The 26,706-nt window shown below is 39.6% G+C and overlaps 1 protein-coding gene across 2 annotated transcripts in view; it reads left to right on the top strand.

The window, feature by feature from the left end:
• The window catches only part of LOC140465720 (F-box/LRR-repeat protein 20), a 135,508-nt gene that overhangs the window by 91,206 nt on the left and 17,596 nt on the right, over nt 1-26,706 (top strand). For both annotated transcript variants that reach the window (XM_072561379.1, XM_072561380.1), the window contains exons 4-10: nt 724-798; nt 8,067-8,161; nt 10,984-11,052; nt 13,297-13,392; nt 19,375-19,501; nt 23,986-24,060; nt 25,957-26,087. In XM_072561379.1, coding sequence (XP_072417480.1) covers nt 724-798; nt 8,067-8,161; nt 10,984-11,052; nt 13,297-13,392; nt 19,375-19,501; nt 23,986-24,060; nt 25,957-26,087 — 668 coding nt within the window. The remainder of the gene's footprint in view (nt 1-723; nt 799-8,066; nt 8,162-10,983; nt 11,053-13,296; nt 13,393-19,374; nt 19,502-23,985; nt 24,061-25,956; nt 26,088-26,706) is intronic.

Here is a 26,706-nt window from a genome sequence, read left to right as displayed (position 1 = left end):
TACGTCAGACTTTCTGGGATGATACCCATGGTATCTGGAACTTTGAGCTCACTTGCCAACTGAAAGAGATGCTGTTTTATATTGTTCAGAGCATAAAGCCATCCGGAGAGTGGTAAGAAAAATGGAACTCTTATATAAAATATATCGAACAGATCTGGTTCAATTGCATAGGGTTCAGTACTTCCAAGGTATCCTGACTGAACAGGTTGGCTGGACTGAGACCTCAGTGTTAAACAGAAAGGATAGTGTCCTTGATTTGTGATAATGTCCTAGGTCATTCAAGTTTTATTGGTGCACCTCTTTTTAGAAAATTGGTACATTGCTAATGGAGAAAGTGAGAACTGCAGATGCTGGAGAGTCAATCAAAAAGAGTGGTTGTGGAAAAACGCAACATCCAAGGAGCAGGAAAGGCGACATTTCAGTCATAAGCCCTTCCTGATGAAGGGCTTATGTTTGAAACATCAACTCTCCCACTCCTCAAATACTGGTCGACCTGCTGTGCTTTTCCAGCACCGCAAGTTTCAACATCCCTAATGGACCATACGTCATAGCAGACCCCTTATTAACAGGATTGTTAACTTGGGGACAAAACCAATTGCATTCAATTGCAAAATGAAAATAGTTTTTGGCCTCCAGTTAATCACATCCTTCCATCTGTTATTTTCTTCATTTGTCAATTTATTTATATTTTCTCAATTTCTCTGCATTCTTCTGTGTTTACAGTACTGGAACGTCCTGGCACTGGATGGTAGTAACTGGCAGAGAATCGATCTGTTTGACTTCCAAAGAGATATAGAGGTACTGTGCTCAAGACCTTTACGATGAATTGCTGATGGAAATGCTAAACACTGCAAGAGAAAAATAAATAACTGGCAGTGTATTTTATATTTTGTCAGTACGATTTCATGGGGAAGTAATGAGATGTGCTTTGGTCGTAATTGTTTGGATGCAATAAAAGGAGCTTGCACTCATCGTTTTGGAACTCTGAAGCATTATAAAATCTATGAATTATGTTTGTGCTATAATCACAACTGGCACAGTCATAAAATGTAGCCTTTTACGCACCATGATGTTCCACAAATGATTAGATGAAGACAATCGTGGTGTTTTATTTTGGTATACCACAAGACCCAGTTTCACATGCATGGAGGAGAAAAGTTTCCTTAATGTCAGCTCGGCTCAATTGGTAGTGCTCTTGTTTGAGGTGGATTGTGGTTTCAAGCCCCATTCTCAAGATTTGAAGCAGTGTGGCTTTGCAATAGTTGCTTTCCTTCAGGTGTGGTGGTACAACACACTGAGTGCTAGTTGGCCTTTCCCAATGTCTCGTACAAAAGGTGCTGTAGCATCATTCAGAAACGGGCTAATGTTTCTCACTCTTTTTTTCTTCTTCTTGAATTAATAGTGCCAAAAAAGATTGTGAATTCAGCAAATCATTTATGGAACGTTTACTGTGTGTAAAGTGGCAACATTTTTTTACTAGATAGCCAACTGTTGATTGCAGAACAAACATCATTTGTTGGTTTTGTAATGCTTCAGAAATTTCTAAAAGATGGGAGCTAGCACAATGAGGGCAAGCTCATCTTTTACCTTTTTTAGATGGGTATTAGCTGACTTGGTGAAAGATATGTTAACACTGCAGCTGCCTCTGTCACACTCTTGTGTCCCTATCAGAAGTTCTAATCATGTTATTTCTGTGTAATTTACAACCAAGGACTTGTATGGTTTGTGATCTTTGCATAGTAGTAAATGATTAATATCTAAGGTTAATGGTAGTTGCAATATTTTTCTGTGCTACTTCATTGGTGTAAATTGCTTTAAACTCAAGAAATTGCTTTATATAAATTAATTTAGTGAGGAAAGAGAAAAGGTTTTACCCTCCAGTGATAGAATTATCATCCTGCTATGGCAGTTCCAAAGGTCTACTGTCACAAACAAGTTGGGGCCTTCCCCAAAAAAAGTTGCTGTTCTGGACTCATACTAAATAATCATTTAAAATTTAACATTTTTTTTCAGATTTTTGATAATTTCTTTCCACTTCTTCCCCTTGCACCATTTTAAATAGACTTAGCAAATAGAATAGAAAAAATATAGTAAGGGACGGAGTGATAGCACTGATCCATAAATGTGTTCTCCATCGTCCATTTAATTAGGTAGTGGTATATTCCTTTCTGTCATGCATCCAGGAATAACAGAAGCATCAAGCTTTCAATAAAATGTTTCCCACGGTATGTTTCAACATTTTTATAAAATGAGTAATTCCAACTGCTTTTTGCGGAAAAAGGCTTGATGGCCTTTGCACCTCGAAGGTGTGTGGTCGTGAATTACTGGCAGCTTTCCAAGAATGTGTGGCTGCCTGATTTCTGTTCAACATCACCTACTGCAGTCCCAGAGTTCAGGAGTACTGGGAAAACGAGAGGTGCATAAGAATTAAAATAAGAGAAGGATGTGACTGTTAAAATATTGTAGTCACAGTAGGTCAGTGAGCTCCAGACTAGGCAGTGTGGGAAGCTTTAAATGTAATTGGTTGCGGGCACTGCTCAATTATCAGAAAACCAAGTAGAACAGAGGATGTCTATGCCCATTTTTTTTAAAATGGAGAGAGCCTGAACAGAAACTTTACCCCTTTCCTGTCAGGGAGCCAGTTTGTTTTTGTTCCTGAAATCTTTTTAATGATGATGGATTCAGAATTAGCTTGTTGTCACAAGTAAACTTTTCATTGTATTCCGTTGAGTACAAATGACCATGTACAGCACCATCTTGGGTACCTAGATATAGATTCTTCAGTACAAAATCTTAGTGGTGGGGGGAGCTATTAGAAAAATAAAGATATGAGCGGATGACAGAATTTTACCTTGGAAGTCCATCTGTATACAGCATGTGTTTTAATTACGGGCAGCCTTATTAAAAAGAGAAATGCTGTCACTAGCAACTTTACAAATTAAATGGCAGCAACTTAATGTGGGGCTTCCTTATTGGCCAATTAATTGTTCCATGTAAAAAAACATTTTAGGGAGGTGCAGTGGGTGTAATGTCAATAAATGTTGCCTTCCTGTTGTTGAGACCATGCACTTCAGTTGATCAGTTTCACACACCCTCTTCCAGTTACATTTTTTTGCCCTGCTTCTGGGCTGTGAGAAAATGCTGGTAGTCTGCACCGCCTCTCAGCAATAATGTTATGACGTAAATATCAAACTGAAATGTCTCTCTCGACATTTTCCATCCCTTCACAAGCCAAGTGTGCACATTATTCTGAGAACCTTCTAGATTCTGGGTGTTCTACCGTATTGTCCAAGATTTGCTTCTGCAGAAAGACAACATTACATTGGTAATAGGAATTGAAGGATCAGTGTGATACAACACCCAGTACCTGACCTCAGCAAATGCTTAGATGATATAAAATGTAGGAGAAAAGAAAAAGGCCAATCCAGGTTGTACACTTTGCAATAGAAATCTTGACATGGTGAAATGGAAAGCAAGATAAAAATGGAGGAGGTTGGGGGGTGGGGGAGTGAAGTTTCATTTTCATTTTAGCACTTATGTCTGTCATTGTTGGAGAGTGGGGGCAGATGAGACTGGAACCCAGACCTCCTGGTTTAGAGGTAGGAACATTTATGCATTGCAGAAGCCCTGCTTCTCCAGGATAGAGTCCAAGGCCCAACCATTCACAACTCCTCTTATCAATGACCTTTCCTACAGACAGTATCTAGGTTTGGACTGGTGAACAGCAATTAACGTTAGGCTATCTGAGTGCAAGGGACTAACCATGTCCAACAAGAGAGAATCTCACCTCTTGTCATCAATGGGCTTACTGTAGTTGAATGCCCCACTATCAACATTCTGGAAATTAACATTAATCAGAAACTGACAGGCCTAGCCCTACAAAAACGGTCAAAAGGTGTGGTGCTGGAAAAGCATAGGTCAGGCAGCATCCGAGGAGCAGGAGAGTTGATGTTTCAGGCATAAGCTCTTCATCAGGAATACTGTGGCTACAAAAGTAGGTCAGAGACTAGCAACCTTGCAGCAAGCTTTGTATTAACTGGCACCTACGGGATCAGGAGTGTCCCTATTGATGAAAGAGTCCACATAATCAAAACACATCCACTAAGTAATAGAAATGTAATGCAGCGGGGAGACACATCACTGTAGCTCACACGTGACTCCGCAAAGCTTGTCCACAATCTATATGGTGTAAGTCAAGTGTGGTTTTTAAATACACCCTACTCATCTGGATAAATGCAGCTCCAAAAACAGTCCAGTTTGCTGTACAGCACAAAGCATGATTAGCATCACATTCTGTATGGAATGAGCTGCCAGAGGAAGTGGTGGAGGCTGGTACAATTGCAACATTTAAGAGGCATTTGGATGGGTATATGAATAGGAAGGGTTTGGAGGGATATGAGCCGGGTGCTGGCAGGTGGGACTAGATTGGGTTGGGATATCTGGTCGGCATGGACGGGTTGGACCGAAGGGTCTGTTCCCATGCTGTACATTTCTATGACTCTACCTCTGCACAATGTCAACGGTATGTATCATCTACAAAATGTACGACAAGAATTCACTGAAGCTCCTTTGACAGAACAGTTCCAAACTCCTGACTGTTATCTTTTAGAAAGACATGACAGCAGCACCACTACCTCAAAGTTCCCCATAAAGCCATTCAGCAGACTGATTTGGGGCGGGGAAGGAAAATACCATTACTTCTGTATCACTTAGTCAAAGTCCTGGAATTCAGATTCACAAAGTGGTTAAGAACAATCTACATCAAGGGTGACCTTTTATAGAAGTTTATAAAATTATGGAGGCATGGAAATGGTGAATAGCCAAACTCTCTCGGTGGGGGTGGGGGGTGGGGGGAGGGGGGAGGGGGGAGGAGTCCAAAACTAGGTGTTGGGGGGGGGTGGGGGGGCATAGATTTAAGGTGAGAGGAGAAAGATTTAAAAGGGACCAAAGGGGCAACATTTTCACACAGATGGTAGTGTGTGTATGGAATGAGCTGCCAGAGGAAGTGGTGGAGTCTGGTACAATTACAAAATATAAAGGGCATCTGGACCGGTGTATGAGTAGAAAGCGTTTAGAGGGATATGGGCCAAATGCTGGCAAATGGGACTGGATTAATTTAAAGTATCTGCTCGGCATGGACACGTTGGACTGAAGAGTCTGTTTCCATGCTGTACAATTCTATGACTGTGTATAAATGGACTGCAGTATTTCAAGCAGGCAACTCACCAAGTTAAATTGAGATGGGCAACAAATACTGACCTAGCTACTGAATTCCACATCCCACAAATGAAGGAATAAAGTTAGCAATTGAGTATTGCGCGCTCTTTTAAAAGAAGGGCTTGGTGTAACTGTGCCATTGTGCAATTACATAATATAGAAAAGCCAAAGGGCAGCTGTACCTAATGGTTATTTCCAAAGTTCTGCATATTATGCAGTGTGTTTCATGGGCATTTCCTGTGATGACTGCTAAAGATGAGCCTCTGTCCCAGATTTCTAAAATGTGTGAAATGATATGCTCTGGGAAAGTCACCAGTGGTTCAGATTAAGTGGTGATGCAAAAATGAAGTATTTAAATTTGGAAAAGTACATCTATCTGTAATAATGCACCGCCCTTGATTTTGTTTTCGTATCTGTAATTAAATTTACCTGCTCAGCAGCATCTGCAGAGAGCACTTGCAGGCGCCATTCCAGCCAGTTGAATCTGTCAGTCGGTGGTTTACCATTCAACTACTGCTCGAGTCCGTCTGAGCAGTGACTGCAGCCACAACAGAGCGAAGAAGAGTGAACCCTTTGAGTGAAAAGTAGCAGCTTGGAGCTGAATGTCGGTACAGAGCTCCTGAGGTCATGTCACTATTCAAAAGGGACATGAGTTTGGCTGCTCAGGAACCAGGTTTGCAGACTGAGTTATGACTGGAGAGAATAGTAATGGAAGAGTTTTTTTTTCTGACTGGAGATCTGTGATTAGTGCTGGGAACTTTGTTGTTTGGAAGTGAATGTAGTAAGTTTGCAGACGATGCAAAGTGTGGGTGATGAGGAAGATTGCCAGAAGATACATCAGGATAAAAGAGAATAAGCTGGAGCCTTGAGTGGAAAAATGGCAGACAGCATTTAATCTGGACAAATGTGAACTAATGCATTTTGGAAGATCTAATGCAGGAGGAAGTATTGTGTAAATGGCAGAAACCTTTCAGAGCATTATCACACCGAGGGGTCTATGCATACAGGCCCACCGATCCCTGAATTTGGCAATGCAAATGGAATTGGTGGCAAGAACGGATTTGGCATGCTTGCCTTCATCAGTTAGGGCATGAAGTATAAAAATTGCCAAGTTATGTTGCAGTTGCATAAACTTTAGTTCAGCTGCTTTTGGAATACTGCGTCCAATTCTGGTTGCCACACTACCAGAAGGATGTGGAGGCTTTGGAGAGAGTACAGAAATAGCTTACTAGGATGTTGCCTTGTTTGGAGGATAGAAGCTGAGGACAGAATCGGCAAATTTGGTTTATTTTCACTCAACTGTCAGAGGATTAGGGGTGACCAGATAGAAGTTTACAAAATTGTGAGGCATGTATAGCTGAAGTCTTTTTCAGGAGAGATGTCAATTATTAGGGGACTTAGTTGAACGTAAAACAAGGTGAGTTTTTAAAGGAGATGTGAGAAGCAGTTTGTTTTTAAGAGTGGTAAGTGCTGGGGAGGTGATGGAGGTGGGTGCAATTCTGATGTTTAAGAGGCATTTTGATAAATCCATGAATAGGCAGGGAGTAGAGGGATAAGGGTTGTGTAGAGGAAAGGTTTTTAATTTAAAAAGATGTGCTAGCGCAATCTGGGTGGGCCAAAGGACTGTTCCTGTTCTTGTTAACTCTATGGCAGATTTTAATTGACGGCTGTCTTTGTTAACTCAGTCACAGAGATCATTTTAATTTGATTTGAAGATGAAAAGTGGAAAATTTTCTGGAACTTATGCAAACCCATTAGGATGGAAGTTGATGTTGCTTTACCTTCAGTATTGGATGGAAAGTGAGTTGTTCTATGGGACTGAACAGGTTTGAGTAGTGGTGATAAAGGAAGAAGAAATAGTCAAACTGCCCCACCCAACCCTGAAGGGACTGGCTTTTCTGTTTATCTTTCTCGTTTTCGGATGCTGACAGACCTGTTGTGCGATTCCAACATTTTCCGTTTTTAATACGGAGTCCAAAGTCCAGACTGCCAGACATTTACAGTTGGTCCGCATTTCTGACTGTTGAGGCAATTCCAGTGCCTAAATTGGCAGCAGTGTGCATATCTGTCATTCCATTGGCTGTCTAATCATTTTAATCTGTGAGCATCCTTTGTTGAGCAAATCTTTTTATTGTATGAAATACTTTTTTCAATAATTGTGCTGACTTGGAACATCCTGTTTGTAGAGTCTATTTAATTGAAATGATGTATTTTAGGACATTTTCCTACTTGATCACGGATTTTTCGGAAATTAGTATGTTGGGAGATTAAATTCCTAAATTGGCTTGACTTTTCCTTATGTGAGCCTTGCAAAGGATTGCAACAGAGACATTGGTGGGTGTGTCAGATCATCAGACAAGTCTGATGGGAGGTTTTTGTTCCTAACTCTAATTTGTGTAGGAACATGAACAATGCCTTTTTTAAAAAGCCTACTAAATGAGAGGTTGGTAATGTGGTTTGATTCTTTATTCATCTTTAAGCTTTGTTTTTCAGTTTTGTGGCTATGGTTTCATGTCTGTAAATCTCTGGTGGAGAGACAAGAATTTTTGAGAATATCAGGAAACCTAGTTCCAAGGACCTCTTTTAAATATTAACCTGTCCTTTTTACCTTTTTGAATGTTGGTTCATCCCCTGTCATTTGTGGTATTTTGTTTTCTATTGTTCTGAGCCCTCATTTACATTAGGTCAAATTCCTTTCAATTAAAATATTTAATCAGGTTTCTATTGCATTTTGAAAGCAATACTGGAAATTGCACTTTTAAACTTCTCAGCTCAACTTTGTATAAATGTCAAAGTTCCATATTGTAAGGAAACATTCCAGGTTTTGAAATTTTTTTTTGATAACACAGGGCCGAGTGGTAGAGAATATTTCCAAAAGATGTGGTGGGTTTTTGCGGAAGCTTAGTCTGCGAGGATGTCTTGGAGTGGGTGACAACTCTTTAAGGTAAAACTGTGAATTATATCTATTTATTAGTGATGGGTGAATTAGTAGTACTGGCATGTGACTGTTTCCCCAAATGGTGATGTAGGGGAAGGCTTTAAGTGAGGCTAAGATGCTGGAAAAAAGTAGAATGGGGTTAAGCACCACTCCTAATTGGCATATGTCCCATGTGTTCTAGCTACATGTTTATTGTGAGGAATGTGATGCTGCACTCTTGAGGATTGTAATATGCCTTCAGTGCTAGCTTGATTGTTGTGGGTTGAAGCCTTGCTATTTACTGCAGCTTGAACCCAAGCATAACACTGGGCATTTCTAGAATTCCAAGGCACATCATGGTTCTTGATGTTTCCTAGAAAAGCATCCACAATTTTGAAACCTGTTCAGACTAAATGTAGGTAGAAAGACATGTTTGAACTGAGCCCATCAACTGCCAGGAAGTTTAGAAACAGGAATAAGCCTTTCAACTCCTAGAACCTTTTCTACTTTTAAACCTTTTTTTTAATCAGCTTATTTAGTGATGTTGTTATTCACCTCTGGAGCAGGTGGAACTTGAACATGAATGTTCCAGTCCAGGGATAGGATCACTGCCACTGTGCCACAAGAGTTTTTAATTGGATATAATGGCTTTGCTTCCCATTTGTTAACATCAATGTTAAGCAACAATCTCTGTCACTATCCTGAAACCTCAAACTGTCTCGCTATTCCACAGTAATTTCTGGATACATTTCCCAGAACTCTTCCAGCCTTTTTTATGAAGGCATATTCCCTAATTTAGCTCCTGAATGGCACAGCTCTGACTTTAAGACCTTGACTCTCTACTCTTGATTTCCCCTTTCAGAGGAAACAGTTTCTCCACATCACCCTATCAAGTACTTTTTTTAAAATTTGAAATGCTCCAGTCAGATCACTTCTCAATTTTGTTTTACTCAAGAAATGCAACTCAAAATTATGTAATCTGACTGCTTCTGGAATTTTCTGTCGAATGCTCCCCTAGAATTGACTGGCAAACTTTGCTTGGGGTTGATCCTTAATCCTCCTAGTGACACAATCTAATCCTCAAATATCTTGTCAGGTTTCTTGTGCTCTTGGTCATCGTCGAAAGCGGTTTGTGGACAAACCTCTTCATTGGTGTGGGTGGGGGATATGATTCACTAAAAAATGTCCATGAGTTAGGGGCGGGGGAGATTGTCATGCTGTTTTGTATCTGGAAGTAACTGCCATAACAATGATGTGAGAATGGCCGAATTTAAATCCAATACAAATCCTGCATCAGATTATAGCAGCAATTGTCAGACCCTTATCAGAAAACTCGATCTGGTTCTCTAATGACTTATTTTTAGCCAAAGGCCCCTGCTATCCTTGCCCAATATGGCCTCATCATGGCTCCCAACTCAACAGCAATCTGGTTGCTTTGTAACTACTATTGTTGGGCAGTTACGGATGGGCAATAATACTGACCTGGCCAATGACACCCACACTCGGCAAATGAATAATAAAAAGTTCATGGGACTTGGAGGAGGAAAGTAATTAATATTAACCATCTTGTGCAGTGTGATTCTTTTTAGATTGATGGCACATTATCTTTGTGATTTGATGTGATTGTTGAACTTGGATATCTGTAGCTGGAATAAGAATGTTCTTCCTTGTGGGGGGGGTGTTATTTTTGGCTGAGGAAAACACCTTTTTATTTCCCCCCCCCCCCCCCCCACAACTGTCATCATTCTCCTTCATTGCTTTTTTTTTAAAAAAAAAGAGCAAATATTCAGGCAAAAGATGATATAAATATTGCCACAAATAAAAAGCAAGTCCGGGCTCAATAATGTAATTTTTTATCTTTGTTGCTGTTATGATTATATATCAGCAATAGTAACTTTGAACATGGATATATTAATAGCTCATGGCTAATCTAGGAAAATAATGATTAACTTTAGGGAAAATAAAAACTAACCAGCCACAACTAATTATGACTTTGTCAGACTGCAGTCCCCATTCTGCTCTGACCATGTTTAAAAGTAAAACCTTGAATAATCAGCCTGCTGGTGGTGTATAACTTGATCTATTCTTTGGATTAGATTAAATTAGATTAGATTACTTACAGTGTGGAAACAGGCCCTTCGGCCCAACAAGTCCACACTGCCCCGCCGAAGCGTACCCACCCATACCCCTACATCTACCCCTTACCTAACACTACGGGCAATTTAGCATGGCCAATTCACCTGACCTGCACATCTTTGGACTGTGGGAGGAAACCGGAGCACCCGGAGGAAACCCACGCAGACACGGGGAGAACGTGCAAACTCCACACAGTCAGTCGCCTGAGGTGGGAATTGAACCCGGGTTTTTTAATGTGAACAATTTTTGTAACTTGATTTTGGTTTGTGGGCTGAGCGTTACCCTGTGAGTTATTTTTAATCTTGCTGTCTGTTTAGCATAATACTTCAATCAATTAGGAATATCGAAGTGATATCTTTACCTGGGGATGTTTTCCTCATGGGTACAAACTACCTGTTGAGGTAAACAGGGGGAGAATAGAAGTTCAATCATGTGTTGTCATGAAATATTTACTCTCTTTGAGCCAATTAATGTGCTATATATTTGATGTACTTTAAATTTGATGATACTCCTGTGAAGCAATCAAGAAGGTTTTTCTAATTAAGGATGCTTTACAAATTTAAATTGTCTTGTGGTTTTGAATGAAGAATATTGATTCAGCACCACTTGGTGGAATATTCTATTTCTTCTTATTTTGACTAGTGCTGCAGTGCACATAAAGTTTTTTTTCTTGTAATAATTGCTGTCTGTCTTGTATCTTGTTATTGCTCTAGGACATTTGCTCAGAATTGCAGGAATATTGAACAGTTAAACCTGAATGGATGCACAAAAATCACAGATGCGTAAGTAAGCTAAGTGCAGTCATCTGAGAGCTAGCTGTAGCCTTTGCCCCTTATCCAGGTTTGTATTGAAAGGAAAACAAGTATTGGAGTGCAAGAGGCTGCCATGCCTGCTAAGGCAAGGAAAAGGGATTAATTGGGCAGTAATAGCTCTCAGTGGGTGTAATGATGGGCTATGTTCATTCAAGAAAAAAAAACTTGTGCAATTTTTTACTTTGATTGAATAACCATTTCACACATGCAGAGGTACATGTCCCACAAACTGTGCATTTGTGGGACTATATCTTAGTCAGTATTGTGAAGTGGGGGAAAAAGGAAGTTCTGAATGTGTGCTTCTGCTATTGATAGTGTTTCTCTAGTAGCGAATAGTTTACACAGCATTAATCGACTGCTTTTAACATATTTTCGTTGAACAGGAATTTTGATGCTGGGAAGTTGGTTTGAATGAATGTAGAACTACAGTTCTGTACAGCTGCAAAAGGTTCCCCTCCATTGTATTTTAGTCCTTGCGGTAGAGGCTGGTATTCTTATTAACTTATTTTTCCCCTGTTTGCTTGTCCCTGACCTAGTAGCTTTTTAAGTGACCCATGCATATGGGTACAAAGCCTCTTTGCTTCTCTAGAATTCTTAGCTTTATGCCACTTAGAAAATATTCACACCTGTTTTTCCTCCTATAAAGTGTGAGACTCCACGTGTACTATACTTAATTTATCAATGTCCCTTTAACAAGTTTCTGCTCCCATTTACCCTCTCTACTGAGTTACCTACTGTTGTCAGTGAACTTGGACATACAATTCTCTATTCCTTCATTTATATCCTTCATAATTAAAATGAAAAGCTGAAGTGTGAGCAGGGATCTCTGGGGGAACCATAAGAGACACTAGAAGACATCAATCATTATGTACTCTTTATCATCAGCCTGACTCCTACCGCTGAAGCAATTATCGAGCGTGACAGCAAGGTTTGTGGTACCCTTATGACATTTGTTAATTTTTAATCTCCCCTGTCATGAGAAATCTTGCCAACTGAAACTCCATCCAGACAATGTCTACAGACAGTCACGAGGTGTTGAGGCAGGAACCTTCACACTTTTAAAAGGAATCTGGATCTGCCCCTGAAACAGCGTAATCCTGCATCGCTATGCAAAGGTGCTAGTAAGTGGAGTTAGAATAATAGAGCTGGGTTATTCTGCTCATGCAGTCACTAAGGACTTGAGTAGCCACCTCTGTCGCCTGTCCTGTAAATTTTCTACAGTGCAACGGTCTACAGTCTGTTTATCTTCCTGACTTCTCTTAAAAGAAAATCTGCTGGATTGGTCAGGCATGACTTCAGAAGTTGAAGAAAACTCTCTAGTCAGCTTTGTTCTGAGTGACCAACTCCCATTGCTTTTCCAAGACTCAGGTCTGTAGCGATCCAATGTCTTTGGCTTTTCTCTTCCACTCTTTCTTCCTTTCCCACCCCCCCCCCCCACCCTTCTGTCTTCCTTTTCCCCCCCCTTCTTTTTTTCCCTCCCCCCTCTTTTTCTCACCCCCCTTTTTTTCTCTCTTCACCCCCCCCTCTCTTTTTTCCCTCACTCCCTTTTCTTTCCTTCTTTCCTCTTCCCCCCCCCCCCCCCCAATAATGGCAACACTTTTTTTCTTTCTCTCCTTTCATGTTCTCTCTTGATCGCTCTCACGCCCTCTCTCCCTCTCAAAAAAAAGGCGACACATTGTAATTTTCCAATCCCATTATAGAGTCCATTGCTCTTGTAAAGATAAATCGGTGTGCACACCAGCAATCGCATGATATAGTACAAGGCTTAGATTAATTTTAATTATAGTTGCTGAAATTGATTTTGTTCTCTCTGCCATTTTCGATATCCCATCTCACCCAGGTTCTCTACTCTAACTGCATTCTTCGATCCATAGTGCAGGAAATTAAAATGCTGAATGGTTAGTTTCTTTTTCCCATGACTTAACTTTGTTTTAAGTGAGTGCAATTAACTTATCTCAGCAAGTTGGGTTTTCATGTAAGTAAATCTTGCTGTTAAGCAAAACCATGATTGTTAGGATTTTGTCTGCCTGCTCTTGCCATTACCACAACTGAGACAATGCTGCAAATAGTCAGTGTGTTAGGCAGGAACTGTGGAGAGAACAAAGGAGGGTGAATCCTTGCCAAAATAATTGGAGGAAAGCTCTCAAATAATGAGATTGTGGTGGAATGGGGATTGGATTCTTGATAAATTTTATGGGTTGTGCTTCTTTACAGAACCTGTACTAGTCTAAGTAAATTCTGCTCCAAGCTAAGAAGTCTCGACCTAGCTTCATGCACATCTATAACAAACCTTTCTTTGAAAGCGCTGAGGTGAGTGAGTGATTCAGAACTTCAATTAATTACTAATTTGTGTTTAGTAACTTTTAGTACAGTTTGTAAGTACTTTGTGTTTAATGTTTGATCTGTGAACCTATTTTTACATCTGTGATATGCAATGAATTTTGGTAAATTGTAAATTTAAAAGGTAGACATTTTCAAGATTTGAATGTGTAATACCAATTGACTCTTTCAATAATAATTGGATTGTGTTCGGTTGCAGTGGCTGAAATGCCTTCTAAGAGGGAGCTACTTTCAGAAAGTTCATTCCAGTACAGCATGCTTAAAGCTGGTGGGGCATGTAAAGTCCACCTGGCCTTCCCAATCTGTCTGAAACTTTTCTGGGGCAGGAGTAGGAGAGATGCTGTGCAGTCCACTCACCCACCCTTAGGCTTATTGAGGCATGTAAGTGGCCAATTAATGCCACATATGGGTCTTGTCCTGTCGCTACCAGTATTTTACTCTCAGTGGACTCTTCAAGTCACTGGACTCAATGTTAACTCTGCTTTCTTCCCACAGATGCTGCCAGATCTGCTGAGTTTCTCCAGCAATTTCTGTTTTAGCCATGAGGGCTAATACTGGGAAAGGAGAGTGATTTTTTTTTGGGGGGGGGGTTATTCCCTGTACACTCTCAGTCCAAAAGGTAATCCCATCATGCTCCTTTGCCTGGCTTCCTAAGACTCCTAACTTTTGAAGTTACTCAGGCTTCTCGGCATGTTGGGACAACCTATAGTCCCAGTATTTTCACTGGCATCGGTTAGTATATGGAGCGGCTGGTTTAAAAGGTTGTCCGCTCTACATGGTGGGATTTTCTCCTGAAGTAGGATGGATGTTTTGCCTTAAACCTATTGGCATTGTTCTTAATTTTAAATGGCAGCAGGATAGCTGTTTGGATCACAGCTGCTGCGCCCACTGACTTTTCTGCGGAGGTGGAACGTTGCCCCTTAAAATGTGGCCTTTGTCATGATGTGCCATCAAACCGAGGATGGAAAAGGAGGAGGCAGCAACATTTCATTATTTTAGTGGCTCCCAATTCAGAGCCAACATTTTTAAGATCTGAACACTTGGCTAACGGTCCCTTTTTTTTCTTGCATTTTATTGTCCTTCCCTCTGCAAAGCGCTGAACCATCATTTGGCACAAGTCAAATGAGTAACAAGAGGAGAGGTTGCATAATTGTCTTTAAATAAAATAAAAGCCAAATTTCTTCTTTTGGATTTGAACTTGGTCAACAGCTGCTCTGAGAGAGCCCAATGTTGCATGAAATTTGAAATACCTGAGCACAGTGACAGACGATTGGGATTGTGAAGGTCAACCTTCTCACTACTGAGGTCTAAAGTTTTGGCAATACCACTGTAAGGATGTGCTGTTCTTTCGGGAGGACAGGAAGGTTAGAGGCACAAAAGGAAACTCTGATAGCCTCTTCAGGCAAGCATACTAAAGTAAGACTTCAATGCAGAAAGGCAAAGCTGTTATCCCAAGTAAATCATGTTTGGATCAATATAATTATTTGTAATTCAAGGTTTATGTAAAGATTTGTGATTCTGGTGCAGGATGTAGATATGTTTGCAGGGCTGGAAGGTTGATTTGCAGATGTGGCACCCCCTGTCTAGGTGACATCTTCAGTGCTTTGGAGCCTCCTGTGAAGCGCTGCTGTACTGTCTCTCTTCTGGAATTTGTTTGATTCCGTTTCTGCTGCTTCCGTTTGTTCGTTGTAGTCACCGGTACTTTGGGCCTAGATCAGTGTTCTTGTTGTTAGAGTCTGTGGCTGAGTGCATGCTTCTAGAAATTCTTTGGCAGTGCTAAGTTTTTAGCTTGTCCTTTGGTCGTTGTGTTGTCCCAGTCGAATTTGTGGTCCTTGTCATCTGTGTGTATGGCTACAAGGGGCAGTTGGTCATGGCATTTAGTGGCTAGTTGGTGTTTATGGATGTGGATTGCTAGTTGCCTGCCTGGTTGCCCTATCTAGTGTTTCATGCAGTCTTTGCATGGAAATTACATTAGTCTTGCAGATGGGTATAGGGTCTTTTGTCCTGGAGAGTTGTTGTCTGAGTATGCCTGTCAGTTTATGGACTGTCTTGAATCCCTGTGGTTGGAGATGTCTGTTCAGAGATGTTTACCTTTACATTTTAAAAAAAAGTCTCTGAACTTAAAGCCAGACTTCTCCAACCACTGGGATTCATGACAGCCCATAAACTTATAGGTATGCTCAGCCAACAACTCTACAGGACAAAGGACCCTATACCCATCATGAGCAAAACTAACGTGTTTGCAGGAAACCCTAGATAGGGCAAACAGACAGACAGCTAGCAATCTGCATCCACAAACACTAACTAGCTACTTCACTCCACAACCAGCTGTCCCTAGTAGCCATACACACAGATGGCAAGGACAACAAATTTGATTGGGACAACACAACAATCCTAGGAAAGAGCTTAAAAATGTGTTGCTGGAAAAGCGCAGCAGGTTAGGCAGCATCCAAGGAGAAGGAGAATCGATGTTTTGGGCATAAGGCCTTCCTGAAGAAGGGCAACACATTTTTAAGCTCTGATCTCCAGCATCTGCAGTCATCACTTAATCATAGGATAAGCTAAACATAGAGTCCATGGCTGAGTGCCATGCCAGTCCTATCAACAAGCACACTGACCTAGGCTCAATGTACCGGTCACTACAATAAACAACTGGAAGCAACAAAAACTGAACCAAATAAATCCAAGAAGAGCCAGCTCCAAAGCACTGAAGGTGTCACCAAGATGGGGGACGAAACTTCTGTAAATCAACTTCCCAACTCGGTGAACATACCCACAATCCTTTTATAATTCCAGAACTCCATAATAATTCTCCAACTGACATTAGTGATATACAGTGCCATTTTATGTCAGGTGATGTGATTGGATAGTCTATCGCTTGTTTTTGGGTCTTTTTTTTATTTCATTGTTGAGAATAGTAAGTATGACCAACTGAACGCTCTATAACTGTCAGTGCAGATTGGTAACTAATCATCTGCAAAGGTGACATGAAATAGAGCACTAATTGGGGAAATGCAGTAGAGTATGGAAAATGTGAAGGGAAGTATGCAAGTGTGTGACTTCTGCTACAGTACAGCACAAGCTCCATCTGCAATTCTAAAGGTAATACCTATCTGAAGAAGGATGGGCAACTGAATATAGCTGTAGTAGTTTTCATGCATTATAACCTTGAGATTTGCATCCAGGAGCCTGAAGCAATAATTTTGGAGGATTACTAAGCCACAGTTCTAAAACTGCATCCTTGTCAGCATCCTAGGCAGTAATTATGTTACTAAATTAATAACCAAAGGATTTGAGCTCCAGTTCCACCAGTCCAGGTGGAGAATTCAGTTTGAGGGGACCACCAAGCTATTGGCTTGCCATTTGATCAAAAGAAACAAATGTTTCACCAATGTCTATTGGGGAAGGCCACCCACCATTTTTACCTGGTTTGACCTATGTAAGTGGTCCAGTCAGCTACTCGGTTGAGTCAAGTCATAGAATAAGCAGTTCCTGATAAGATAGCTCATCACCAGCTTCATGGCAGTGAGGGGCATGTAATAATTGCTGGCCTGGCTAGTGATGCCCAAATTCTAGGAATATATCAGAACCTAGGAAATATGTTGCAAATATGTAATGTAATCAGAAGAGGTTTTAGAATTTGTAACATAAATTTTAAACCAACCTTGAAAGTCCATAGGAGTGGCAACTAAACTGATATTAACCACAGCCTTGATCTCTTTTAATCTTGTGCACTGGTTTAATTTATTTACAATTAAATAGCAGCTTCTGATTCCTTCCATAATTGGAAGGTTCCAATTTCTGAATATGATGCTCTCTGGAGGTTCTTTATTCTCTTTAATATCTTTTATATCATTGGGGAATCATTTGCAGTAGATTAACGACAAAAGTGCATTGTTCTGTCTGTGTGGCTCTAAAAGGAAAGTTGATTTTGAAGCACTGTGACCATAATAGGAATGAAATATTTACATGTCTAGGCCACAAGGGAAATTAAAGTTGTACTACTCTATTTTCTAATGTATTGAGATCTCTGATGAAATTCCTCAGTGAATTAATGGTGGCATTGTGTGAGAGGGAGGGGTGTGTAAATTGCAGAAAAGAAGTTTTGAAAGTGATTACTCAGGCAAGTAGCTGAAATTTCTCCGGTTCAATCTACAGCATTAACCATTTATATTCATATAGCACATAATGAACTGTCCCAAGGTACCTCAAGGGAGTATTATGAAGCAAAATAGGACTTTGAGCTACATGATATTTTGGATTGGATGAACCAAAGTCATAATCAGAGTTAGCTTTTGAACAAATCTATTAAAGGAAAGAAGTGAGACCAAAAGTGTAGAGAGGGAATTCGAAGTGTGGAGACCAGGCAACTGAAATCATTGGCACCAATAGTAGATGCTATAGGAAGGATATTGTGAAACTTGAAAGAATTCAGAAAAAAAAACATGAATGTTGCCAGGGTTGGAGGGTTTGAACTACAGGGGGAGACTGAGTAGACTGGGGCTATTTTCCCTGGAGCATCTGAGGTAGAGAGGGTGACCTTTAAAATCATGAGGGACATGAATAGGATAAATAGACTAGGTATTTTCCCTGGGGTGGGGTGGGGGGGGGGAGGGGGGTCCAAAATTAGAGAACAAAGTTTTAAGATGAGAGGGGAAAGATTTAAAAGGGACCTAAGGGGCAGCATTTTCTCACACATTGTGGTGCATGTATGGAATGAGCTACCAGAGGAAGTGGTGGAGGCTGGTACAATTACAACATGTAAAAGGCATCTAGATGGGTATATGAATAGGAAGCATTTAGAGGGATATGGGCCAAAGGCTGGCAGATGGGACTAGGTTTATCTTGGGTATCTGCTCAGGTGGATGAGTTGGACCAAAGGCTCTGTTTCTGCTGTATCTATATATTACTCTAGATCAATTAAGTATGTTAAATGCCAGCTGTGTGTTAGAAGTGTCAGGCCTATAGATAACAAAGGTATGAATGGGCATTTCAGCAATCGAGCAGAGACTGGGGGCATGTTGGGGTAATGAAAGTAGACTGTCTTAGTAATGCCACACCAGTATGAATTTGCAACTTATCTCTGGCTTAAATGTGCTACCAACTTTGAACAGAATGATTTAGTCTCTATATTGGCAGGGAAGGGGATGGAGTCAGTAGGTAGAGACTGATTTCAGTCCACATTCAAAATTCTACGTCTACAGTTATTCTAGCACTTAATTGGAGGACATTTCTGTTCTCCAGTACTGGATGTACTGAATAAGTGGTCTGATAATTTAGCAACAGTCTGGAAGTCCTGAGTATGCATCATCAGTATTCATATGAAAACTAAGATTGTTTATAAATGGATAACTCTCAAATAAGTAGAGAAGATAAAACATGCTTGCATCTTGTTAATTATCACCCCACTGTTAAATAGTCACTTAATACAGCATTATTGCTCCATTCGGATAGTGGAAGAAAGAACAAACAAAGTTGGAAAGTTTTAAATAAGAATACACTGCATTGTGTAAAAGTGCACTTTGGGGTTGACTAATAAACTATTTAAATTTGAACCTTGTCATTTGTGACTGATCATCTTGATGTGGTTCAACCTGTTAATACATTGCAAACTCATATCATATGTTCATCTGATTTTAAATAAAAATGTTTCACTTGCTCTTATTTTTAGCTTAAGCAAAGTAATTCTACTGATATTTTCTCATTGAGTATTTATTCAGTGATCCTGCACTTTTAGAAGGAGCTTCACTCGAGTTTCGGTTAGATAATTGACAATGTAATATTGGATTGGTGGGAGAACTACGTTGTGCCAATGAGTTAAGCATTCTTGCTGCAAACTCCGGATCAGTGGACCAATCCTTTTACATATTGCTTAAAGTTAAAAGTGCAATTTTTTAACCATTGTCACATGTCTACAGTTATTCTTAAAGAGGTTTGTTTGTTTGTTTTCAGTGAGGGATGTCCACTTCTAGAACAGCTGAATATATCCTGGTGTGACCAGGTGACGAAGGATGGGATACAGGCACTAGTGAGAGGCTGCGGAGGATTGAAGGCTCTGTTTCTTAAAGGATGTACACAGGTCTGTGTAATGATCCATCATTTAAATGGATTATATTGTGCGGTTGCTGGAACAACAGTGAAGTTTTTTTTAAAAAAACAAATAGTCCAGCTGACTACACTGGACTAAAATGCTAAAGGCTTTTTAGCTTCTCTCCTATGGTCACATGTTTGTTTTGAACTAAAGCAACATGATTGATACAAAGATTGAACTGGAGTATTGCAGAAGTATTTCAGCAGTAATTATTGTCTTAGAATTGCAAAACTGCCTGAAAGTGTTTCAGTAATCACCTTGCAATCTTTGCGCAATTCTCATCTTTTCAGATACAATTTTACAAAGAAAGCAAGGTTGCTCTAACGCATGAAGTGAGAAGTAATTCTTTGCACAAGGATAGTAAAATTCTAGAACATTTCACTCCACAACCCCCACCCCACCCCCTCCAAAACAAAAGACCTGTTGATGCTGGATTCATTGAAAGTTTCAAACCTGAAATCGATTAGATTTTTTAGTTGAGTATTAAATGTATGGAATTAGTGGGTAAATGCACATACAGATCAACTGGGGCCTAATTGAATGATCCGACCTGAAAGTTTGGGCTTTTTTTAATGCATTAATGGGGGGTAGGAATTGTAGGCCAGTGTTTATTGTCTATTCCTGAGACGGTGGTAGTGAGCTACTGCATTGAACTGCTGGAGTTCAGTTTGTGTGGTTAGGCCACAATATTATTAGTGTGAGAGTTTCAGGTCTTTCACCCCAGTAACACTGAAGGAATGACACTACACTTCCAAGTCAGGTTGGTGAGTACTTTGAAGGGAATTTGCAGGTGGTCTTCGACATAGCTGGTGCCCTTGTCCTTCTAAATGATAGCGATTGTAAGTTTAGGAGGTGCATTGTTAAATGTCTACAGTGCATCTCTTAGTACACACTGCTACTGCTATTTGGTGGAGGGAATTGATGTTTATGGATGTGGTGCTAATCAAGCAGATTGCTTTGTGATGAAAGGTGTCAAGCTTCTTGAATGTTGAAGCTGCATTCATCCAGACAATTTGGAGTTTGTTCCGTCACGCTGCTGGTTTGGGCCTTGTGGATGGTGCACAGGCATTCTGGAATCGGGAGATTAGTTATTCAGTGCACTGCTAGCACCTGACGTGGTGTTATAGCCAAAGTATTTATATGGCTCGTCGAGTTCAACTTTTATTAAATGGTAATTGTGAGAATAATGAAGTGGGGTATTACATCAGTGATGATGATGATGCAATTGGATTTCAGGAACTTGTAGTTAGATTCTCTGTTGGAAATGGTTGTTGCCTGATTATTTGCCAGTCATCTGCCCAAACCTGGATGTTACTCAGTCCTTGCTGCATTTTGATAAGCAAAGCCTCACTTTCTGAGAGGTCGTGAGTGGTGTTCAACATTGTGCAGTCATTGGCGAACATTCCTCGCTTACCTTTTTAGGATGGTAGGAAGGTCTTTGAAGCAGCTTAAGATAGTTGAGTTAAGCCACTACTTTGAGGAACTTTTATCGAGTGGTTCTCCTCCAGCGAGGTATTTAATTGTCCACTACTAGTCATGAAAAGATGTGGCAAGACTCTGAGCTTAGAGCCCCAAGGTTGTGTGATCACTTAGCCATGTGTCTTTTCTTGCTACTTTTTCTGTTTAACATACAAGTAGTCCTATTTTGTAGCTTCAGCAGGCTGACATCTGATTTTTGGATTTGCCTGGTGCTTCTTTTGGCTTGCCCTCCTTCATTAATAGCCTATTCTTTCTGTTTCAATCCTGTATTGTATTTTATGACAAATGGGATAATACATTTGAGATCTGCTTCTCTCCATTAGATCCCAGAAGTGAAAGCATGTTTTCTTTAGAATATTTCCAGAGTTTGCTTTTATTTGAAGGTTATGAAAGGATTTGCAAGGGTAGAAAAGATTTGTTTCCTCTCGTGTTGAGGACCAGAACGATTAGTGGTGTTTATCACTAATAAATCTAAATCTGGGAACTTCACTGCCCCCTGGACAATTAGGGATGGGCATTAGAGTCCCCCTCATCACTGGGCCTGGAGTCACGTGTAGGCCAGCCCAGGTAAAGATGGTATTTTTCTTCCCTGAAGGACATTAGTGAACCAGGCGGGCTTGTATAATGATTGACAGTGGTTGAATTGGGCCAGATTTTGATTCTAGACTACTTAAAATTGATTTCACACTTTTTTTTTACTGCTGGGAATCGAACCATATCTGCCAAGACGTTAATCTGTGGTTCTGTATTGCCATTCCAATGGCATTAATACTATGCCACCACCTCCCCATCTATTGGATAAACAGATTACAGGAAGTAAAGTAGAAGTGTTGATTGGATTAGATGAAGATAAATAGGAGGAAATTTTTGTCTTTGTGGAGGACGAATGCTATTTGGATTTGTGGAGCTGGATAGCCAGATTCTGTGCTGTTAATATATTGTAATTTCCAGTAAGAAAAAAATATTGTGGAGCAATATTGCATTTCAGTGCAGTTGCAGTTAAATGTAAATAAAATCTTAACCTAGACTCAGCATTGGCCTGGGGATAGTGTTGTGGTGAAGTGTGCTCCCTTGAGCCAAATATCTCTGCTTCGGTTCAGAAGCTGATCAGGTTTATGCTTTACACATTGTGTTCTTGAATAACTGAAAACACCTTGTTATGAAAATAGTCAATCAATGGAAACTCTGACTTAACAATCATGTGACATTTGATGTTTTAAGACTTTACTGTTACAAATAAACTAAAATTAATATTGACTAAATAATAGAGTATTAGTTGTGTATTAAGTAATTTCTTATAGTTTCATGGCAACCAGTAATTCAAAACAATGTTTACACATTATGCTGCAGTCTCTGCAGAGTTATAGTCATTTCAGCGAACAGTCCAAAGTTATTTCCAGCTTCCAAAGGCTCATTTCTCTCAACTTACTGGAGTTGTATACTAAAGGTAATTTCCCTCTGCCCCTTCTGAATTCCCAAACCAACTTGTAGTCAAAAGACCTCACTTCTCCTGGCCTCGACAAGGTGAATCTGCCTGTGACCTTAAATTTCCATGGGATCCATTTTCTCAATTAGAGAATGTCGAGGGAGCTGAGTGTGCAGGAAAATGGTTAAAAATCACAACACCAGGTTATAGTCCAACAGGTTTAATTGGAAGCACACTCTCTTTCGGAGCGACGCTCCTTCATCAGGTGATAGTGGAGGGCTCGATCGTAACAGAATTTATAGCAAAATTTGCAGTGTGATGTAATTGAAATTATACATTGAAAAATTGATTGTCTGTTAAGCCTTTCATCTGTTAGAATACAGTGATAGTTTCACTTGAATGCAACTTTAAAAAAAAGGGTTTTGTGATTTACACATGAAAGAAGTGAAACTATCACTGTATTCTAACAGATGAAAGGCTTAACAGACAATCAATTTTTCAATGTATAATTTCAGTTACATCACACTGCAAATTTTTGCTATAAATTCTGTGTTACAATCGAGCCCTCCACTATCACCTGATGAAGGAGCGTCGCTCCGAAAGCTAGTGTGCTTCCAATTAAACCTGTTGGACTATAACCTGGTGTTGTGATTTTTAACTTTTGTACACCCCAGTCCAACACCGGCATCTCCAAATCAAGAAAATGGTATTTATGTAAATCAGTATGATCTAGTTGAGCATGTTCAATGAACCAAATGACCAACTCCTTGTCTAATTTTCTATCTTCCTAGAACATATACCTAGAATGTCAGTTAACAGGCAAAATGTGCAGAGAATAGTCCCTGTCTCATCTGACTGCAGCAGCTATAACTCTTCTTGGTGTTATTCTCTGTCTGTCACTGTCTCTTTTTGTCTTTTTTAATTGCCTGCCTGAGAGTCTGAAAGTCTGCCCTAGCAAAACCAGCCAATCACAAATTCCTTTTTGTTACTGTCTCTCGCCCTGAATTTCAAAAGTTTATTTAAAATTTAATTTAAAAGTGCATCAGTCATGAATCTGCACCAACATTAAATTGTATTGCAAATGTACATACTCAACAATGTCCAGTTACAAAGTGCTGTTGCTAGTTGTATAGTAAAGCTACAACTTAAGAATAAAGTTGTCATTTGCAGTGCTGTCACTTGTGGAAGTCATTCTTGTGGGGAAATTTCAAGATTTGGACTTGTGCATAGGATTACTTTTTATTAAAAGACTAATTGAGACGATGTGAAATGTTATTGTCCAAGCTCTACTGGGCACTCTGGTACCTTAAACTCAAATAGCATAATTCAGTGATTTAATGTTATCCCAGTTTTCAAAAATTGTCACAGCTGTCATAATGGGATTTATTTACTGCCTCTCTTCACCTCCTGAAGGTTGGATATAACGATGACTTAATTAGCAGCTGTAGCTAAATGTTTTGTTTCTGTGATTGATTGAATTGTAGTTAATGCACAGACTTTCTTTAACCAAGAATGGTTAAACTGCTAAATTACTATTTTTTGTTATACTTGCTTGCTACACACACAGCTAGAAGATGAAGCTCTGAAATACATTGGTGCTCACTGTCCTGAGTTGGTCACGCTGAACCTCCAGACTTGCTCAGTAAGTACATGTAATAAAGCAACTCTCTAAAGCATTTAAAGATAAAATACTAAACATTGTTAACGTTCAGTGTTTTCAATGAGAACAAAATATATTTCGCAAAAAAGTATCTCCAAAGACTATTACTGAGAAGTAGTGTTTCACTACTTCTCAAAAATATTGTATTGTGTCAATTATTCTGATTTCTGCACAGCTTGCATCAAAATTCCAACCTTGGATATTAGCATTTCAAAAGGAATATTCAAACTGACACCCTGATCACACAAAAATATTGTATTTTAATCTGTTAAGAACAATTAAGCTGTAACTAAGTCTCAGTACCTTGGCATTTTTGACTATTTTAAAAATTTTCCTCCCCTTTTTTTTTGTGTGTTGCTGCCTAACTAAGAAAGCGGAGTTCAGTGATGGCTCTTTGCCGTAGAGATTTTTTAACGGTCTGTTGGCTTTTCAACTGTGAAAGGCATCATTTGGCTAGCATTAACACACTGCTTTCCACTGCATGCTGGACAAGAGTGAGAACTCTTAATGACACTCCATTATTCCCTAATCTCATTATTGCAAACAGTAGTATCTGATGTTACTTTGCAGCTGATGTTGTTCTCTACTAATTGTGCTTCTTGGCACAGTCCAGGGAGGGAACCTAGACCATTATAAATTTAAATCCAGTCATCTTGATGTGTCATTACCTGGTAAGTATTTTTAAACAAAAATGGAGTGCCTGGAGATGTCAATACCTTTTTGTAATATTGCTATGAATGGCAAAATAGTTAAGCCAGTGAACTTTGCAGACCTTCAATGAAATAACATGTTGGTGAAAGTATCTTCTCTCCCTCTGCATTGTAATAAATGTTATTTAATTAGGCCACCTTTCTGAGCTGTGATTCTTTAATTTACTCCTTGCCTTATGTTTTAAAAACACTGCCCTGCCCTGATACTGAGTTACTAGCCACTATTCAGTTATATCATGAGTTGATTGGATGCTATCTGAAGATTGACGGATTGAGTCCTGTTCCAATCATTTCTAGCAGTGGATCTGTTTAGGGCTGTTGTGGTACAGTGGTTAAGTCCCTATTTCTGAGCCAGGAGGCCCAGTTCAAGTCCTATTGGCTCAAAAGGTGTGTAATATCACTGAACAGGTTGTTTTAAAAAATATCTTTGATGTCTCCTCTTCCACTCTGGTTACATTATAAGTCACGGAGCTGCTTTTACTTACTCTGTAAATTTTAGGGAAATTGCTCCTTATAGCATTTCCTCATAGAGGAAGCATGTAAGTTGAGTCATTTGAGAGCCATTTCCCCTTTTAAAATGGAATCTTAAAGCTCTTAAACTGCTCAATGTTTCTGAGGCCCATCTTAATGTTTTTATAAAAGTTCATACAAATGTTTATTTGCAGGAAATCCTCCAGCTGGGTGTCATTTGTAGAAACTGCTTAATGTTGTGGTCATTGATACTGGGAGGCAGATCAGAACTAATAGACATGGAGAAATGTTATTTGACCCAACAAGTCTGCCTGTGTTTCATCTTGACATCCACCCCCTTCCCTTCTCTCTCAATCACCAGTACTTGAACCCTTTGAACTCTGAAGCCACGGTTTAACACTCCCTTATTGGCCTGACTTTCTCTTTTGTTTTGTTTTTAGCTGGTCACTTTTTGTTGCTTTTCCTGTTCCAACAATATGCCCTCTTTCCTGAAAGACAGGACAAGCAGTCGGTTTGCTGTCCATAATCTGCTGGTGTCGTTATTGAACCTGTCATTAGAAGCCAAGCCCAAATTGGTATATGTTGACCTGATTTGGCAAGTTGTTTGGCAGAGAATTCAAAGGGATTCAAAGAATGTGTCTCTTCACCATCTCATCCACAACCTGTAAATCATTTCTGTTTTTCTGTCATCTTGCAGCAAATCACAGATGAGGGACTGATTACAATTTGCAGAGGATGTCATAAACTACAATCACTGTGTGTCTCTGGTTGCAGTAACATCACTGATGCTATTTTGAATGCACTGGGACAGAATTGCATTCGACTTAGGTAGGTACAACAACACGAGCAGAAGCAGCTGAGTAATGACCTGTTTTAGTGCCAATCCAGATGCATTCATGTAGCATAACCACCTGAATGTAAGATTATAATTGTCATTTCACTGTTACATCAGTCATAAGAGAAGCTCCTCTTTATGTACATTCTCATAACATTGTGCTTTGCTTTTTGAGTGACTGTTTTAGTCTTCTATTGATAACATTCAATGGAGCAACTGAGTTTGTCAGCAGAACTCATGAGAATAAACTGGATCTTGAAAGATTTGCCTTTTTAGACCTATGTTTTTTCAATTTACAGTGCATTAAAATATTACTTTCAAATCCTATTAAATTTCAAAAGAAAAGGAAACTTGTAAATTTGTGTATTTCTGGCAGTTAATACTTTCATTCTTTGTTCGCAGTCTAAAAGGAAGGGATAGGTTGTCATTTTGTTAAAGCATTAACCTGAACTTTGAACCAAATTGACTTGGATTGAAGACATGCTATGGAAAGAACTATATATGTAATTTTCTTTTCTAAAAGCTCAGGGTACATCTATGAAGTTATCACTAATAGAGTACTTTCTGAAATAAATAATTCCCTTCTTTCACCAGTTGTACATCTAATGATTT

The sequence above is a fragment of the Chiloscyllium punctatum genome, chromosome 42 (assembly GCF_047496795.1).
Source record: "Chiloscyllium punctatum isolate Juve2018m chromosome 42, sChiPun1.3, whole genome shotgun sequence".
Lineage (NCBI taxonomy): Eukaryota > Metazoa > Chordata > Chondrichthyes > Orectolobiformes > Hemiscylliidae > Chiloscyllium > Chiloscyllium punctatum.
This window is presented reverse-complemented; position numbering and strand designations above follow the sequence as displayed.